The 18113-nt window shown below is 42.6% G+C and overlaps 1 protein-coding gene across 3 annotated transcripts in view; it reads right to left on the reverse strand.

Annotated features, from left to right (window-relative positions):
* Nucleotides 1–605: 605 nt before the first annotated feature.
* LOC126478878 (uncharacterized) overlaps nt 606–18113 on the reverse strand; it is a 62453-nt gene continuing 44945 nt past the window's right edge. Inside the window, exons 1-3 of one of the 3 annotated variants that reach the window (XM_050103736.1) lie at nt 6047–6075; nt 2859–3212; nt 608–1464 (exon numbers count right to left, since the gene is read on the reverse strand). In XM_050103736.1, the coding sequence (XP_049959693.1) occupies nt 1177–1464; nt 2859–3212; nt 6047–6052 (648 nt within the window). In that variant the 5' untranslated portion in view covers nt 6053–6075 and the 3' untranslated portion in view covers nt 608–1176. Of the gene's footprint in view, nt 1465–2858; nt 3213–6046; nt 6076–18113 lie in introns of those variants that run through there. The other 2 variants (XM_050103738.1, XM_050103737.1) reach the window with 2 other exon arrangements.

An 18113-nucleotide genomic window follows, 5' to 3' on the forward strand; every position in this document is an offset into this window, starting at 1 on the left:
TAACGTTAATAATGGTTTTGGAGCTACAGAAGAAACTAATCAGTCCCTGCAAATTGACAGCACTCCTGCGCTCCCCCGTCGATCGACTACCACGGGTGTTTGCATACGGTGAAGTCTTCACATTCGGAGTACAGAAGGCTGCATTTAAATCTTTTTGAATACAGCTGCACACCGATGTAAAATTTTCATTCTTTCTCAATGAAGTGAGATGTAATGCTAAATTAATTTAGAGATTAAAAGCCATAGAAGTCTAAACAGTAGCATCCGGATTCAGATACAACAGTAAATTATCCACAGTGTTTGTTAGTGATGATCTAAGGTTATACCCTTTTGTCCATTCCACATGGTGTTTTTTATCAGATGTGTTAGTGCAATCCATGGAGTGTACAAAATTTTTAGGACAAGTTATTTGCTTTATTTTAAAAAAAAAAATATAGGGCTGGTCAAGAGCTTGAGAACGATGTATGTAATACATTAATATTTTAAGATAATATTCATTTAAGGCTGTACAATACTGTTGACAATCTAAGACATTTTATAATGAAAAATTTGCAAATAATTGTACAAAACTTTTATTGCAGTTAAACAATTCTACATCACTAGTCAACAAGTAAATAAGACCTTGTACAAAACATCTATATCAAGCAATTTTTGTCGGGATATTGACCAATTCGAAGGCAACAATAATTTTTTCCTACAATAATAAATGCAGTTTGCCAAATTACATTTAGCGATGCTCAGTCATCCAGCGTACTGAATAAATGACTGCTACAGCGATTTTCTGAAATCTTCCTTTTTGTGTAACAAATAAACATAATACACACTGGTAGTCAGAGAGACAATGAAAGATTTTAGTTGTTGTCTTAAGCCTGATGATTTTTTTTAAGAACTTCATCGTTGTAACAACATCTTTCTGCTGTATAGTGTACATCAGAAATTTTCATTGAGAAGATGATGATAATACGGTGTGCTGTCCTTTAAACAGATTTAATAAAGCCCTTCTGAGAGCTGAGTCTGAGAGGAGGCAGTATGCCTTATTTCCCAGAATGCCGGGATACACACAATATTCGTATACTGCAACTTGGTAACACACTCAGCTAGCGTTTAGTAAGCTACGCGATTGTACTGAACATTGGGGTAGCTAATCGTGGAACCGAAACGAGCATGTCTGATAGCCTAGTTGATGCGCACAAGCTCAGGTTGCTTGTAAGAGTAGATGGGAGCACCGGCAGGATGCAGGTCCTGGTACGCGAAGCGCGCCAGGTAGCCGGTTGCTACTGCTGGCTGCTGCAAGGCAGACGGCTCTCCAGGATAGGCACGCTGCTGCTCGGGGGCGGCGGAGATGGGGGCGGGACCGTGGGCGTAGGTGATGCGCTGCAAGCGGCCGTCTGGCTGCAGCACGTAGTACACGCCGCTCTCCTCGGCCTCGCGTAGCGCCGCAGTGCGGCCGCTGGGGAAGTCATACTGTGGGCAAACATAGGAGCACTTTTCTAAATCAATAGGAAAAAAGCAAATTGATTCATTATAAAAACACTACACACCAGAAGTAAGGAAATGGTATACATACATCAATCTGTAATACTTATTAAATTTAAATACACATTTCATAGTACTCCTATCACGTCGCATAAATAGCAAAGGCAATTTTTAACTTTTTGCCCAACATGTGTTCCTCTAGTTCCTCATAATTTATTCCCACATGTATAAATACTTTTTCTATCATCCTGACATTCTTCTCGTTAGTGTCCAACTAAGAGGGCGTCATATAGAATGTAATCTGGATTATCCCCAGGAGTTGTCCAACCACCTAACTGTTCATCAGAGTTGGGTCTTAAATATATCTGTCTTGTGTACATCACTTCAGTGGATCTTTGTGCAGTGATGTGACATGTTTATATTGTACAATGATGAGATGAAGGACAGCACAGAACTTAACGTTCAATACCTACACCTCTTTTCCGCCCCTGGTAGCTGAGTGGTCAACATGACGGAATGTCATACCTAATGGCCCGGGTTCGATTCCTGGTAGGGTCGGAGATTTCCTCCACTCAAGGACTGGGTGTTGTGTTGTCCTTATCATCATCATTTCATCCCCATCGACACGCAAGTCGCCACAGTGGCGTCAACTCGAAAGACTTGCAGCAGGCGGTCTACCCAACGGAGGCCCTAGCCACACGGTCACCTCAGGAATACAACTAAAGGAACTTAATCATCCGATCGTCAGATCACCTTTGACACTGTTAGCTACCCTCACGCTACACAGATGTCATGAATTCATAAAGAACGTAGGCAATCTGGTGACGTTAACTTTAAGCTAACATCTCGCCTCACCAAGCCAGTCAGTTACTAGTAAAGAAAAAACTGTTTCAGCAACAGAATTCGAACAAGTTAACTTGCATCCTAGCAGCCTTATCTATAGAAGTAAGAATTTTCAACACGATCCATTGAGCACTGGTTCTGCAAAGAAATTTCTCACATCTTTGCCACTCAGCTACGTAACTTCAAGTGTCCTTCCTTCACAACCAATACCAAGCGCCTCACTTCCATTTGTTTGCAGAATATTAACTTCAGTTTAATTTTCTATAAGTTCTGTTGCTCGCCAAGTGACTCCTACACTAAATCAAAGACAATTGCTTTCCCAGAACATTACATAGAAAAGCAAATGGAACATCTCCAATACCCGTACTATCTGTCAGATTTCGTAATCCTCTGGAATAAGAGCAGACAAGTGTAATGAATACAATTTATAAATCTGCCATCTTTCACATACTTATATTGGAAAGTACAGGAAACACATCAACTTCAGCTAGAGGTAACGTAGTTGCGCCGCAGTAAGTGAATATATTAAAAGAGCTTACGTTGTAAGGGCCGGCCACGGTAGTCGTAGGAGTCTCTGTAGTGGTGGTGGCAGCTTCTGTGGTGGTGGGGGCAGAGTTTGCGAAGCTGGGCAGGCGGTAGAGGCCCGACAGTCGAGACGCGTCCTGTGAGGGAATGAAGAACTGTGGGCGGAAGCTGGCCGCAGAGAATCCGGAGAAAGACTGAGGAGCAGCGAATGATGGCTGAGCCTGCGACTGGGCGAATGCCTGTGGCTGCTGCTGCTGCGGCTGAGTCTGGAGACGCTGTGCCTGGCGGAAGGGCGCGCCGTAGCTGGTGGAGGGCGCTTCGCCTGTGGCCACCGCCACAAGCGACGCCGCGACGAAAACCAGCGTGGCCTGCAGCACACAGCGATGGAACCTCATTTAAGTTACCTCATTCCATGGCTTATCACGTTCTAATTCTCTATGAAAGAAACTTAATGAGAAGTTAATCATGCTTGTTCAAGGTGTTTACACGTTGATCATATCTGGCCTTTTCTGGAAATAATGAACGAGGCTTTATTCGCAAAATAATGTAATTTCGTTATTATTAGTTTATTTTCGGTAAACTTGATTGTGGAACTTCTCTGGTTGAATTCGTGGTAAGGGCACTTGAATATATTGATATTGAAAGTAAATAAATAACAATCTTCTAATCAAGTTTAGTTCGGTTTCATTAAAACTACAACCAAAACCTCAGCTCTACAAATATTTTACAAATCGTAATCATACTTTAAGTTAATTCGAGACCTATATAATCACTGCAGTATAAATTCGTTCAAAATATAATTTTAATCTCGGACTTTAGAATTTGCACAACTTGAAATTGACTGAGTAATATAAATCATTAGTTAGCCTGTGAAACACAAAATATGTAATACTGGGCTTGTTAACTAGGTGGAGTGAAACAACATTTCGGCAAAATTTCTTGATGATCGCTATTCATTCCATCCAAACAGTGGACCACATCCACAATGAGTTAAACGATTAGGTTTAAAGCTCCTCGACGATGATGTCGAGCAAGACGGAACATAGCGCGCTTTGAGGAAGGTTAAAAAAAATCGGCTTTGTCTTTCAAAGTAACCATTGCGACAGTTGCGTTAAGCAATTTAGGGAAGTCATGGAAGACTTAAATGTCTGTCGCCAGACGGGTATTTGAAACGCCGTAATCCGGGTATCAGTGTTTTACTACTGAAACATCTCACTCGAAATGAAAATTACTTTTACGTCAGGACACATCTTTTAAGAGGAATATGTTACTACTGTATATGTTATGTATATACTACTGTATATGTTACTACTGTAATATCTCACTCGAAATGAAAATTACTTTTACGTCAGGACAAATCGTCTAAGAGGAATATGTAGACCTAACGACTGCCATGAAAGAAATTAAATATTTCCTAGTTACATGCACATATATTGTCAACTTCGGATTTCGAACCCTCGAAATTTCCATATCGTGTCGTTGTTGGCGCAAATATTTTCACATTTACAAACAAAAACCTATTAAAACGTATGACAAAATGTTGTTTGTTTGAACAGAAAACTGATTCCATGTGTATTAGTACGGTTCTCTTTAAGAAGATCTACACTAATTCTTTCTTATGTGCATTCATTGGCCTTACTAGGGTTCCGCTTGGCGCAAAATATCCTTTAGCTCTGAATATTGTATGTAACGCAACTTTACCACATACTACGAAAATGTATCAAATACTTTTCCCATAAGACCTTAATCAACTGGATCTCTTAGGTTCGTCCAGATGTACTCTAACCACTGCCAAATATTGGAGGCAAGAGATTCCATCTGATATATAAAATATATCCACCATCAAATTATTCATATTATGGAAACAAAAGAGCATCTGAAACAGCAAAAAAACGGATAAATTTTTATGTTCACACCTTTTATTTCGATATTTTGATTCAGTTTTCTCATGATTGCTTCCTACTCTACGTTACTTTGATCAGTCCTATTTGAATTTAAGTGGATACTTTAACTGAACCTTTATTAAATTAAATTAGAACGCAGCATGTCATTCTCAATGGAGAGAAGTCTTCCGAAGTAAGAGTGATTTCAGGTGTGCCGCAGGGGAGTGTCGTAGGACCGTTGCTATTCAGAATATACAGAAATGACCTTGTGGATGACATCGGAAGTTCACTGAGGCCTTTTGTGGATGATGCTGTGGTATATCGAGAGGTTGTAACAATGGAAAATTGTATTGAAACGCAGGAGGATCTGCAGCGAATTGACGCATGGTGCAGGGATTGGCAATTGAATCTCAATGTAGACAAATGTAATGTGCTGCGAATACATAGAAAGAAGGATCCCTTATCATTTAACTACAATATAGCAGGTCAGCAACTGGAAGCAGTTAATTCCATAAATTATCTGGGAGTAGGCATTAGGGGTGATTTAAAATGGAATGATCATATAAAGTTGATCGTCGGTAAAGCAGCTGCCAGACTGAGATTCATTGGAAGAATCCGAAGGAAATGAAGTCCGAAAATAAAGGAAGTAGGTTACCGTAAGCTTGTTCGTCCACTGCTTGAATACTGCTCAGCATTGTGGGATCCGTAACAGATAGGGTTGATAGAAGAGATAAGATTCAACGGAGAGCAGCGCGCTTCGTTACAGGGTCATTTAGTAATCGCGAAAGCGTTACGGAGATGATAGATAAACTCCAGTGGAAGACTCTGCAGGAGAGACGCTCAGTAGCTCGATACGGGCTTTTGTTAAAGTTTCGAGAACATACCTTCACCGAGGAGTCAAGCAGTATACTGCTCCCTCCTACGTATATCTCACGAAGAGACCGTGAGGATAAAATCAGAGAGTTTAGAGCCCACACAGAGGCATACCGACAATCCTTCTTTCCACAATACGAGACTGGAATAGAAGGGAGAACCGATAGAAGTACTCAAGGTACCCTCCGCCACACACCGTCAGGTGGCTTGCGGAGTATGGATGTAGATGTAGATGTAGATGTAAAAATAGATACAGAATTAGGCGCAGCTATTATCAATACCAGATGTGTTGTATTGTCATTCGGTCAATCACGTCTCTTGGATACAACCATCCTTCTTGCTGACTCTTAGCTAACAACTGCGTCTCTTACTATTACGCTGAGGCCGCGGTGTCATGTCAACCATGTGGTTCGGAAAACATGAAACCCACGATGCGGGGCACTCACCTGCATTGCTGTGCTTGGTGCGTCGGGTGACTGGGGGACTGTGGTGCCGGACAGCGGAGGTGGGCGCCTTTTATGCGGGCAGAGCCACTGGGGGAGTGGCGCTGAGTGGCGCTGCTGGAGCTAACCCAGTCGCGTTCGACGCCTGGCACGCGCACGGCGCGGCCACGGGTCAAGGCCGCGACGCATAGTCGTGCGTACATCGGTAAGTCACGCAGTCCCACCTTCCTGTGGGACCGTTCCACATACAACTTCCACCCATCTAGCTAAGGTTTCTGGCCTCGTCATGTCCACTTTAACTATACAGTAGGTCATGAATTATGATTGGTATACTACAATTGCATTTATGATTACTCACTTTTCCAATTTTTGTTTTTTCCCTCGCATGTACGTGCCCAAGGATAGTTCACTTCTGACTGGAACTTATTGTTTAATAATGTGACAAAACAGCTGTATGTAAACCACGACTTTCCAAAAATTTTTCTAGATGTTGTTCACTTATGTTCTTATTTGTTATTAAAGTCACCCCTCTTTTGTCCTATTTCACGCCAGCCATATTTTCTTCCTACATCGTGCTAAAACTTCCATCTCCACATTTCTGAGTAGTCTGTTTACTATTTTTCACACTTGTACGGCACCTCTAAAACATTCACTCTAACGCCTCCTCCAGCTCCCTATTTACTTTCGGGAACGCGCCATTTGCGCAAAGCTGTAATGTCACTTTACTAAAATCAGGGATCTATAAAGACAAAAATTGAGTACACTCATTAATAAAAACAATTAAAAATACTAATTATAAGACTTTCAGAGAAAACTTACAGGGATACCAAGCGCCTATCTTGTGCTTCAAGAAACCCGATGGCTCTATGGAAACCAACACGAAAAATAACTGCAAAATCTTAGCCCAATGTTTCAGTTCCCTCCTCAACTGCGAACTACCCCAAGAAAAACTTGTCTTCTCTACTCCAGTATTCACACACCCAGACTCACATGCCCCGGATCTTGAAGAAATTATGGAGATAGTCAAACAGTTGAAAAATAACAAAGCACCAGGAGAAGATGGGATCATTGCTGAGTTCTGGAAACTAAACGATCATATACTTATGCAGAAATTACACCATATAATGTCAGACATATGGATAACGGAGCAGATCCCAGAGGACTGGAAATGCGCTCTAATTCACCCGCTACATAAAACGGGCGACAAGACAGACATGAACAATTACAGAGGAACTTCCCTGCTCCCAGTCGCTTACAAAATCCTTTCCAAAGCGCTTCTAAACAGGATAGAATCCCAAGCAGATACACTAATTGGTGAATACCAGGCCGGATTCAGAAAAGGACGGTCATGTGCGGAACATATCTGGTGCTTAAAGACAATATTACAAATGAGGAAATGCTGAAACACAGTAGTTACATTCATCGACTTCAGGAAAGCATAAGATTCAGTGGACCGTGGAACCCTGTTTAAAATCATGGAAGAATTTGGGATTGACCGAAAGACACGAAAAATCACAGAACAGACACTTACAGGAACAACGGCCAAAGTGAAATTCATGGGCGAAGTATCGGAACCCTTCGAAATCAAATCTGAAGTCCGACAAGGGGACGGACTATCCCCAATCCTTTTCAATATTGTTCTAGAAAAGATAATCAGGGAGTGGGAACCTCACGTAAAGGATATCCAAATTGGTATCAAGAAAGAGAACCGAATTAAAGTCAAGTGCCTTGCTTTCGCTGATGATATTGCAATTATCACCAATAACGGAACAGAAGCGATTCACGCAATGGAAAATCTACATGAAATTTCACAAGAAACCGGACTACAGATATCTTATGAAAAAATCCAATATATGGAAAGGCAGCCAGAAAATAAATCCCCTTTAATAACAAAATATGCTAAAATTGCACAGTCTGCCATTTTAAACACCTCGGTGAAACTATACAGTCCTCAGGATTAAACCGAATTGCCAATGAACAAAGAATCACCAAGCTCCAGAAGGCCTACAAGCTAACATGGACGCATTACAACAAGAAGTGCATTTCGACAGACGCAAAATTAAGGCACTATACAACAGTGATACTTCCAGAAGCAATCCATGCAGCTGATTGATGGTCATTCAAAAATTAAGGAAATAGAAAAGCAGGAAAGAAAAATTCTCAGGAAGATTTACTGTCCAATCAACAAAAATGGCATTTGGATGAAGAGACCACAAAACGAACTCTATGGAAAGATCAACATAGCAACAGATGAAATCAGAAAGCGCCGAGCCAAATTTTATACACACATCTACAGGAGGGAAGACTCCAGAACAGCAAAGAAATTATTCAATATTATAACAAGGAGTAAATGTGGCACAGAATGACTGAAAGAAGTCCAGAGGGATCTACAGCAGATCAACATAAAAAATTTCGAAGATCGCACCGAGTGCCGACATAAAATCACAAGTGTGAAGTTTGGGGAAAGAACATCGCGTCAGCCTGGTAAAAAATGGACAGAGGAACGGAAGAAGGAGCATTCTGAGAGGATGAGGAGGTTTTGGGAAGCAAAGAAGAAAAACATCCTAAGATAAAATTATGAATTCAAGTTAAATCGCTCTCCTAAAGGGGAACAATCGTTATAATAATAATAATATAATAATAATACTAATCATCATTAATGACCTAATGTATACTTACAATGCGCCACCATTGTCAAATGCATGACAGATCAAATGGTTCAAATGGCTCTGAGCACTATGGGACTTAACATATATGGTCATTAGTCCCCTAGAACTTAGAACTACTCAAACCCAACTAACCTAAGGACATCACACAACACCCAGTCATCACGAGGCAGGGAAAACCCCTGAACCCGCCGGGAATCGAACCCGGGAACCCGGGCGTGGGGCATGACAGATCCTGTCTGTTAAGAAGCTCGTGACATAAACCAAAATTCGAAATCCAGCTGAGATACTGGAGTACATGCAGCACACAGTAGATATTGTGGCGAAGTACATGGCGGGATTGAAGTGGCATCTGACCTCTAGTCATTACAACATCGAGAAAGATGGTAGAATCGTAACCAAAGGCGCTACACAGGGCGAGTTCCTATCACTGACTCTGTCACAAGACTAAGTGAAACAAAGAAGACATTGTCATATCAACAAAATGACACACCATACTAAATTCGCATTCAAGTTATGGCATATTTCTTTAAATCATTATATACGATTAAGTGTTAAAACTTATCGCCATTTTAATTTAAATCATTAAAAGAAGAAAAACTTGAAAAGGCCTGAATATTTTTTGTCAAACCACTCAAACCTTCGTAAACAATTTTTAAACGTATCACATTATTTTATTTCATAAAATAGAAGGTGCCTAACGCTGTGAGAATAGCAAATAATATCTAAAATATCATTTTCTTATGTTGTTAGAATATTCGTATCCTCAGATCCACTACACTTTGCAAAAGTAGAAAAACAGATAGGGCTTCCAGTTTGAGTTTCATATAAGTGTATTTACCTCATACAAATCTATAAAATGCCCATCTAAAATCTTACTATATCGAGACTATGTACATAACATGAGGTACATTATTATTGTTAAAGTTCAGTTATCATTACTACTTTTTTCCTGAATGGGAGATTGCCACATATGAACTTGTTACCTGAGATATAATTTTCAAGATGATAGGTTTACCCTGTATAATATCTTCCGTAATGATATTACTATTTTGGCCAGTGTTGTTACAATTGTATATGGTCTGTCATGAATCGGATTAATGATTTCAGATTTTAGCTATACAGCAGGCCATGAATGGTGATTAGTATTCTACAGTTGTTTTTGTCGTCACTCACTTTGCCAGCTGTACGAAAACCACGATTTTGCAAAAATTTCTGACAGCTGTGTATTATCCCATCCACAGAAAGATGTCCTTATTATTATGAGTTACTGTGTACCTAAGTACATATGCAACCACATTTAGCATCCACACTTCCCCTCCTCTGTTAAGTGCATCATACAGAAGTCTTTATATAACGTCATTTCATAATTTACCTTCCTGCTTCGTTTTCAGAACATTTATTTTCATTTCAGAAAACACTTTCCAGACCTTTTATAGATGCACACATTCCGGAAATTCAGCGTCCTTTCCGTATCAATATTTGAGACTAGTAAGACTAAACAAGTCCAGCAAACATTTTCTGTAGCAGGCCCTTCAAGAATTCTTTTATTTATAATTCATTACTCTTCTACAATGTCTGCAGCCTTGACAAACTCTTTAAATGATTGTATCCCACCAGAAACAGTCAGTTTTACTTCATTTATTGGCTACTGTTCAAATTCAGCCTACGATTGCCTGTTCTTAAGCTGTTTGGGTGTGGCTTTTCCGATGCCCATATTCCACAGGTCTGTGTATTGAAAAAACCTGTCAGACTGGAGGTGGGCTTCATGTGTCCACAAAATCTACAGTGCTCAATCACTTTCCACTTCCATGCGAGTCAGAAATTCTAAAGCGGATGTCTCTCTTGCGGGCGAGTTAATAGGAAGCAATTCGTGCACTTGCGTAATTTTGAATGGACAGCAAAGGAGAAGGTTTCGTAGGATTTTATGCACCGTGCTCACGGATATGTCGAATGTTTGGGCACCACTCGTCTCTTCCTGCACTGCTGTGACCACTGCTTCCACTGACGTCGATTCAATTTGTTTCCTCTTTCTACCAGGTTGCACACCAAAAGAACCTGTCTTTTCGAATTTCTGAATCATTTTCTCCAGACCCACGGCAGTAATCGGACCAGACCCATCATTGTCCAGAACTTCTGCAGAGCGACGTGTGCACAGTCATCATTCTTCTACTACAGTTTTACAAGCAGAGTGCGATCCTGCATTGAGACAGTCATGGAGAACGTCTGAGACGCGAAAGGAGGAAAAGCCGTGTACCTGGCATGTTTATACTAACTTCAATGGATCGTGAGCATGATGAGTGTTTTGATTTACGTATTCTGACACATACAGCACCATCTGTTGATCAATTTTCACACTATTTCTTTTCTTCTGCCACATGTTTTCTGCCTTCTCTGATAATATTTCGCTGCAATTTGACGTCATTCTGGCCATTCGTGTTGTTTCCACAGCCTGTACAATCATCTCAGCTGACGGCTGAACCTATTAATTGATTGAAATAGCTTCGTGTAATAAAAATAAACTAGTCGCAGGTTTATAATCCCTTCCAGTCCCATAACAACTGCTTTCTAAAGCGGTAAAATATTTTTGAAACATAGGTATTACTGATGGTTAACTTCAGTTTCCGCTTCATTAAGCATTGGAAGAAATCATGATTACCAATATTCTCTTCAGGCCTTATTGATGGGAGAGGCTAACAATCAAATCAGTAGAACAACAATAATTTTTCAAAGGCTTTGATAACAATTCCCTTCCGATGTACTGCAGTGTGCAAACGAAATGCATGATAAAACTGTCAGCAATGTTGATCAACAAGTGTCACATAGTTTTGTATAGTTTTATCCAGGAACAGATAGAGATTTCGGAGCATTTTCCCAACACAGAAAACGTATAGTCCACGGTATGCAGCCAACAATTATGTACATCTAATAAGTACTAAAGTCACTCGCAATTTAAGGAAAAGTGTATGATTACGTGTACTTCATCCCCATTATTGTCGATATTACATATTCATTCCAGAGAGTACTTCATAAAGACATTTTGTATTGACATAGATTATTTAGGTTCATCTTGATGCAATACAAATTCCATATGGCTGTCCTGTAGGCATGGATCAATTGAGAGAAGAGCTTTGGTGCACAATACTGCCCATTATTACTAGTCTCCTGAAGGCCATGCGGTAATGTTCACTTAAAAGTGAATGTTTTGGTTTGTTCCACTGTTAGCTACGTACACGATGTACGGACCTGGTTCTAGCGGCGGATATCTCTCGGGTTTACTGTGGAACTAATGCTCGACGGAACCGTGCAACCTCCTGCGTACAATTGAGAAACTTTCAGCGATTTCACTGACGCTTTCCGCAAAAAGTGAAGATCTCAACCTGGCATGATTAAAAAATTCCCATTTACATCTATGGACTCTTGAAGCTTTATAATAATGCCTCATGGATAACTATTAGAACTTTTGAGGCACTGAGTAGTCTTTGCCGTCAGTACAATACAGTGGAACAGCAGTGGGCGGTTTTCTTGAACTTCTGCAATACGGATGAAACTCAGGATACGCGTCACTCTGCTGTAGGCAACTCACCTGGTCATACAGCCTAGAGACCAGAGTGTCTTTCTAAACAGCGGCCGTTAGCTCCAGTGACATATCGTTCGCCGATGTCAGACTGTACACTTCATTCTTGTTACACGCTGTTGACACCAGAATGCCTGTTACTGGATTGGATTAGATAATGTTATACCGACTCTTTATTGCTGTGCTGATAAAGAATGCGAAACCTTCCGGACTTTCTGGTGTCATTCTTCCACTATAATGTACGCTTGCTCATGCCGACGCAGCTCGTTCAGGATTTTTTTGGACTGTAATTTGTTCTGTGGTTGTTCACTTGCGCACTGATACACACTGTGCGACTTGGTACAGAGGAACCAAACAGTCATGTAGGAATGTAGCGACAAGAATACTGGCCACACTTCAAGGGCACATGACAGTGAAGGTAAATATGGACCGTGGGTTTCTTAGATTTTGACAGCAGCAATTAAAACTTATAACTTCAAGAACAACAGGCCCACTTCAAACAGTGGATGAAGTCGTCAACCCAACTGACGCAGCAACTCCTCCTACAAGCAGCGCACCCGACACACCACCCGCCCTCGTTTCCTTATTTGCAGCCAAATGTTTAGCGTTTGGACACCCATAAACTTCGCCTCCCTTTGTATTTGCATGCATGTAACGTCTCATATACGGCTGCGCAAAATGCATGTCTTCTGTTTAGGCACCCACCTTTCAGGAAATATACAGATTTTTCTGAGTTCTTTATAGATGTACTCTGAAGACCCAAAGAAACTGGTACACCTGCATAACATCGTGTAGGGCCTCCGCAAGCACGCAAAAGTGCCGTAGCACGAGATGGAATCGACTAGGCTATTGTCTGAAGTAGTGCTGGGCGGAACTGACACCATGAATCCAGCATGGCTGTCCACAAATCTGTAACAGTGCGTGGTGGTGGAGATCTCTTCTGAACAGCACGTTACAAGGGATCCAAGAAGTGCTCAATAATGTTCATGTCCGGGGAGTTTTGTGGCCATCGGAAGTGTTTAAAATCAGAAGAGTTTCCCTGAAACTATTCTGTAGCAATTCTGGACGCGTGGCATGTCGCATTGTCCTGCTGGAACTGCCCAGTTCCGTCGGATTGGACATGAATGGATGTAGGTGATCAGACAGGATGCTTACGTACGTGTCACCTGTCCGAGTCGCACCGACGTATTAGGGGGTCAGATATCACTCCAAATGCACATGCTCCACAACATTACGGAGCCTCCACCAGCTTGGACAATCTCCTGCTGACATGAAGGGTCCATGGATTCATGAGGTTATCTCCATACCTGTACACGTCCATCCGTTCGATACAATTTAGGACGAGACTCGTGTGACCAGGCCACATGTTTCCAGTCATCGACAGTCCCATGTGGGTCTTGATGGGCCCAGGCGAGGCGTAAAGCTTTGTGTTGTGCAGTTATCATGGATAGACGAGTGAGCCTTCGTCTCCGAAAGCCCATATCGATGATGTTTCGTTGAATCGCTCGCACGATGACACTTGTTGATGGCTCAGCATTGAAATCTGCAGCAATTTTCGGCAGGGTTGCACTTCTGCCACGTTCGACTATTCTTTTCAATCGTCGGTCCCGTTCTTACAGGATCTTTCTCCGGCAGCAGCGATGTCGGAGATTTGATGCTTTACCGGATTCTTGATATTTACGGTAAACTCGCGAAATAGTCGTACGGGAAAATTCCCACTTCATCACTAACTCGGAAATGCTATGTTACATCGCTCGTGCGCCGACTGTAACACCTCGTTGAAACTCACTTAAATTTAATAACCTACCATTGTAGCAGCAGTAACCGGTCTAACAACCGGGCCGGACGCTTGTTGTCTTATATAGGCGTTGCCGACCGCACCACCGTATTCCGCCTGTGTAGATACCTCTTTATTTGAATATGCATGCCTACACCAGTTTCTTTGGCGCTTCAGTGTACTAGAGTTGTAGGATTCTCGTAGAAAATTTAAACAGATCTGCAGGGTTTTGCGAAGGCAACGATAGTACTGGGGAAATTTTTAATCTTGTTAAAATTTGTTCGCCAGTTTGTGAAAAAAATTTTGATTATAACTCTGGATAGTCGTGTTGTATGAGATAATTGCTATAGTCAGGGACTCCCATGTACTAAAAGAAAATCAAATGCAGACAATAGTTCTGATGAAAATTCTGGGTAGCATCCGACGAGTCAGTTACCCTCGTTCCGGTTGGTCTTCTTCCGCAGCAATTTGTAATTTGCGCCACCGCGCCACCTTGTGTGGTTCCTCTGTGTTCCATGGAGTCCTTAATACCCTATGCGCTCGTTGCGGTGCGATGGCGCTGGTGGCGTCTGCGGTGGCCGCGAGGTGTGGTACACGCTTGAATTGACTCTTAGCTACTAGCCGCATGTTGACGAGCGCAGCTTTTGACAGGAAAACTACGGCAACGAGACTGAGCTGGTGTCGGCCAAGGTTGAGGGTGTCACTAGATCGGCTGTGGTCTGGTGATATGCTCAGCGGTCTGGTGTTACTAAGCACGTCGTTGCATGTGGAGTCCTAACGTTGTTGCTCGCTGCTTCTGGTTATGTATTGTCGACAGTCAAGATACAGCCTTACGTAATTTGTAGCCAAGAGTGGTGGTAATTCAGTGGTCTTTCGCTCTTTGTCGTATGTACTTACACCGTTGTCAGCAGGGTGCTTAACTATGTCTTAAGGCGGTGAAATACAATTCGAATACATTTACGTCAAATTATAAAAAGAATAGGCAAATTAGCACGGCGCCGTCAAGGAGTTGTGTGGATTACTGTAAGGACTGGCTACGGCAGCAACATGGGTCGTTTAAGCCTATGATTTGAAAAGTAATGCTGTAACGCGTGTCTGCCGTCTTAAAGTTACGGAAACGATTGTTGTTGAATTAGTTGTCACCTGTCAAGAGTGTGATACGCGTTAGTTGTCTCTCTCTTCTTGTTTTTATCGGAAAGTGAGGAACTGATGGGCTACCGCTTTGGTATGGTTTCCAAAAGGGTGCTACTTTAAGTGTGGAACATTGTTGTGTCCCTGTGGTGGGTTTTCACATGGCTAGACTGTTCCTGACAGTGCAGGGAATTGTGAGACCAGTTGTGTTGTTCGTAATTAATGCTGATTTTGCTGAGCTGGTTTTAAATGTTCTTTATAGTGTTGTTTTTCGCCTTTCTTGGCACGTTTGTGTGAGGTAGGGCTCTTCGCTTGTGTAGAATAGTGAAGTGGTGCACCCCAGTAGTTAGTTATTTTAATTAGGGAGCTTGACCGTAAGTACTGATCTGTGCACTGTCTTACTTGACTTGTTCTGCGAAGACACTAGGATCTGTTGTGCTAAAGCCCGTCCGGGGTTTGCACTTGCTTGCGGGCCCACGTACAGTTATGATTTTGTTTATCGGCACCTGTAGCTGATTTTGTGAATCCGTGTGCGTTGCAGTAACTTATTTGTATTTCAACAGAGTAATTATCAGCTTGGCCAGCCCTAAGCTTTTTCATAAGTATAGTAAGTTACAAAAGCCTTTTTTAAAGTTTTATCTCAGCTTCATCAGCTATTTAGGTAGTTTCATTGGTAAAACTAAGCCCTAGTATTTAAGTTCCTTGCAGGCCTTGAGATCTGCGATGCATATAGTAACGTGAAGTTGTTGGGTTCCTGTCTTTGGCATCGTACACCAGAGGCCTGAAGAAGCATACTCGTACTACACACATCAAAAAAAGTTTTGCATCCGTCGGTTCCGAGAGTTCCGGAACCTGTGCAGAAAATTGGAATCATTTCCGCTCTTTATACTGCTCTTGAAAATCACACATTGCGTATTGTACCACCATACACCGAGAACTTCAGAGGTGGTGGTCCAGATTGCTGTGCACACCGGTACCTCTAATACCCAGTAGCACGTCCTCTTGCATTGATGAATGACTGTCTTCCTCGTGGCATACTATCCACAAGTTCATCAAGGAACTGTTGGTACAGATTATCCCACTCCTTAACGAGATTCGGCGTAGGTCTCTCAGAGTGGTTGGTGGGTCACTTCTCCTTAAACAACCCCTTTCGATCCCAGGCATGTTCGGTAGGGTTCATGTCTGGAGAACATGCCACTCTAGTCGAGCGATGTCGTTATCCTGAAGGAAGCCATTCAAAAGATGTCCACAATGGAACCGTGAATCGTCGTCCATGAAGACGAATGGCTCGCCAATATGCTGCCGATATGGTTGCACTATCGGTCGGAGGATGGCATTCACGTATCATACAGCCGTTACGGCACCTTCCATGACCACTAGCGGCGTACGTCCGCCCACATAATGCCACCCCAAAACACTAGGGAACCTCCAACTTGCTGCACTCGCTGGACAGTGTGTCTAAGGCGCTCAACCGACCTGGTTGCCTCCAAACTCGTCCCCGACGATTTTCTGGTTGAAGGCATATGCGACACTCATCGGTGAAGAGAACGTGATGCCAATCCGGAGCAGTCCATTCGGCATGTTGTTGGGCCCATCTGTTCTGCGCTGCATGGTGTCGTGGTTGCAAAGATGGACCTCGCCATGGACGTCGAGAGTCAAAATTGCGCATCATGCAGTCTTTTGCGGACAGTTTCACTCGTAACACGACGTCCTGTGGCCGCACGAAAAACATTATTCAACATGATGGCATTGCTGTCAAGGTTCCTCCGAGCTATAATCCGTAGGTAGCGGTCATCCACAGCAGTTGCAACTTTTGGGCGGCCTGAGCGAGGCGTGTCATCGACAGTTCCTGTCTCTGTGTATTTCCTCCACGTCGCTTTGGTTCACTCCGAGACGCCTGAGCACTTACCTTGTTGAGAGCCTTTCCTGGTACAAAGTAACAATGTGGACATGATCGAACCACGGTATTGACAGTCTGGGTATGGTTGAACTACAGACAATACCAGCCTTGTACCTCCTTCCTGGTGAAACGACCAGAGCTGCTCGGCTGTCGGACCCCCTCAGTCTAATAGGCGCCACTCATGCATGGTTGTTTACATCCTTTGGGCGGGTTTAGTGATATCACTGAACAGTCAAAGGGACTGTGTCTGTGATACAATATCCACAGTCAACGTCTATATTCAGGACTTCTGTGAATCGTGGTGAGGCAAAACTGTTATTGATGTGTGTATTTAAAGGAAGGCAGGTTGAATAATATTTCTAGGTGCTACAGTCTGGAACGGCACGACCGGTAAGGTCGCAAGTTCGAATCCTGCCTCGGGCATGGATGGTTGTGATGTCCTTAGGTTAATTAGGTTTAAGTAGTTCTAATTCTAGCGGACTAATGAACTTAGAAGTTAAGTCCCATGGTGCTCAGAGCCATTTTTAAATAATGTTTAGCCGGCCGGAGTGGCCGAGCGGTTAAAGGCGCTACAGTCTGGAACCGCACGACCACTACGGTCGCAGGTTCGAATCCTGCCTCGGGCATGGATGTGTGTGCTGTCCTTAGGTTAGTTAGGTTTAAGTAGTTCTAAGTTCTAGGAGACTTATGACCACAGCAGTTGAGTCCCATAGTGCTCAGAGCCATTTGAACCATTTGAAATAATGTTTATCTGTTTATTGAATTTTAAGCACTTATGTATATTTTAACGGAATGTTAAAGTTTGTTGCTGTCGCCGCTTTCGGTGCCATGTATTTAGGCTGTCCTAAATCACTTGCGGGACGAAGGCAGTAACTGAGGTCCTGCCGCAGCGTGTTTCGGTTTCGGCCAGGGGCAAGTTTCACCAGCCGGTCCTGCGGGACGCGCCCCTAATTTTCAACCGAGATTCAGATTTAGTCCAGGAGGACCGAGAGGGCGCCCTCCGTCTGCCCATCACGCAG

Source organism: Schistocerca serialis, chromosome 1, assembly GCF_023864345.2.
Source record: "Schistocerca serialis cubense isolate TAMUIC-IGC-003099 chromosome 1, iqSchSeri2.2, whole genome shotgun sequence".
In the NCBI taxonomy this organism is placed as follows: domain Eukaryota; kingdom Metazoa; phylum Arthropoda; class Insecta; order Orthoptera; family Acrididae; genus Schistocerca; species Schistocerca serialis.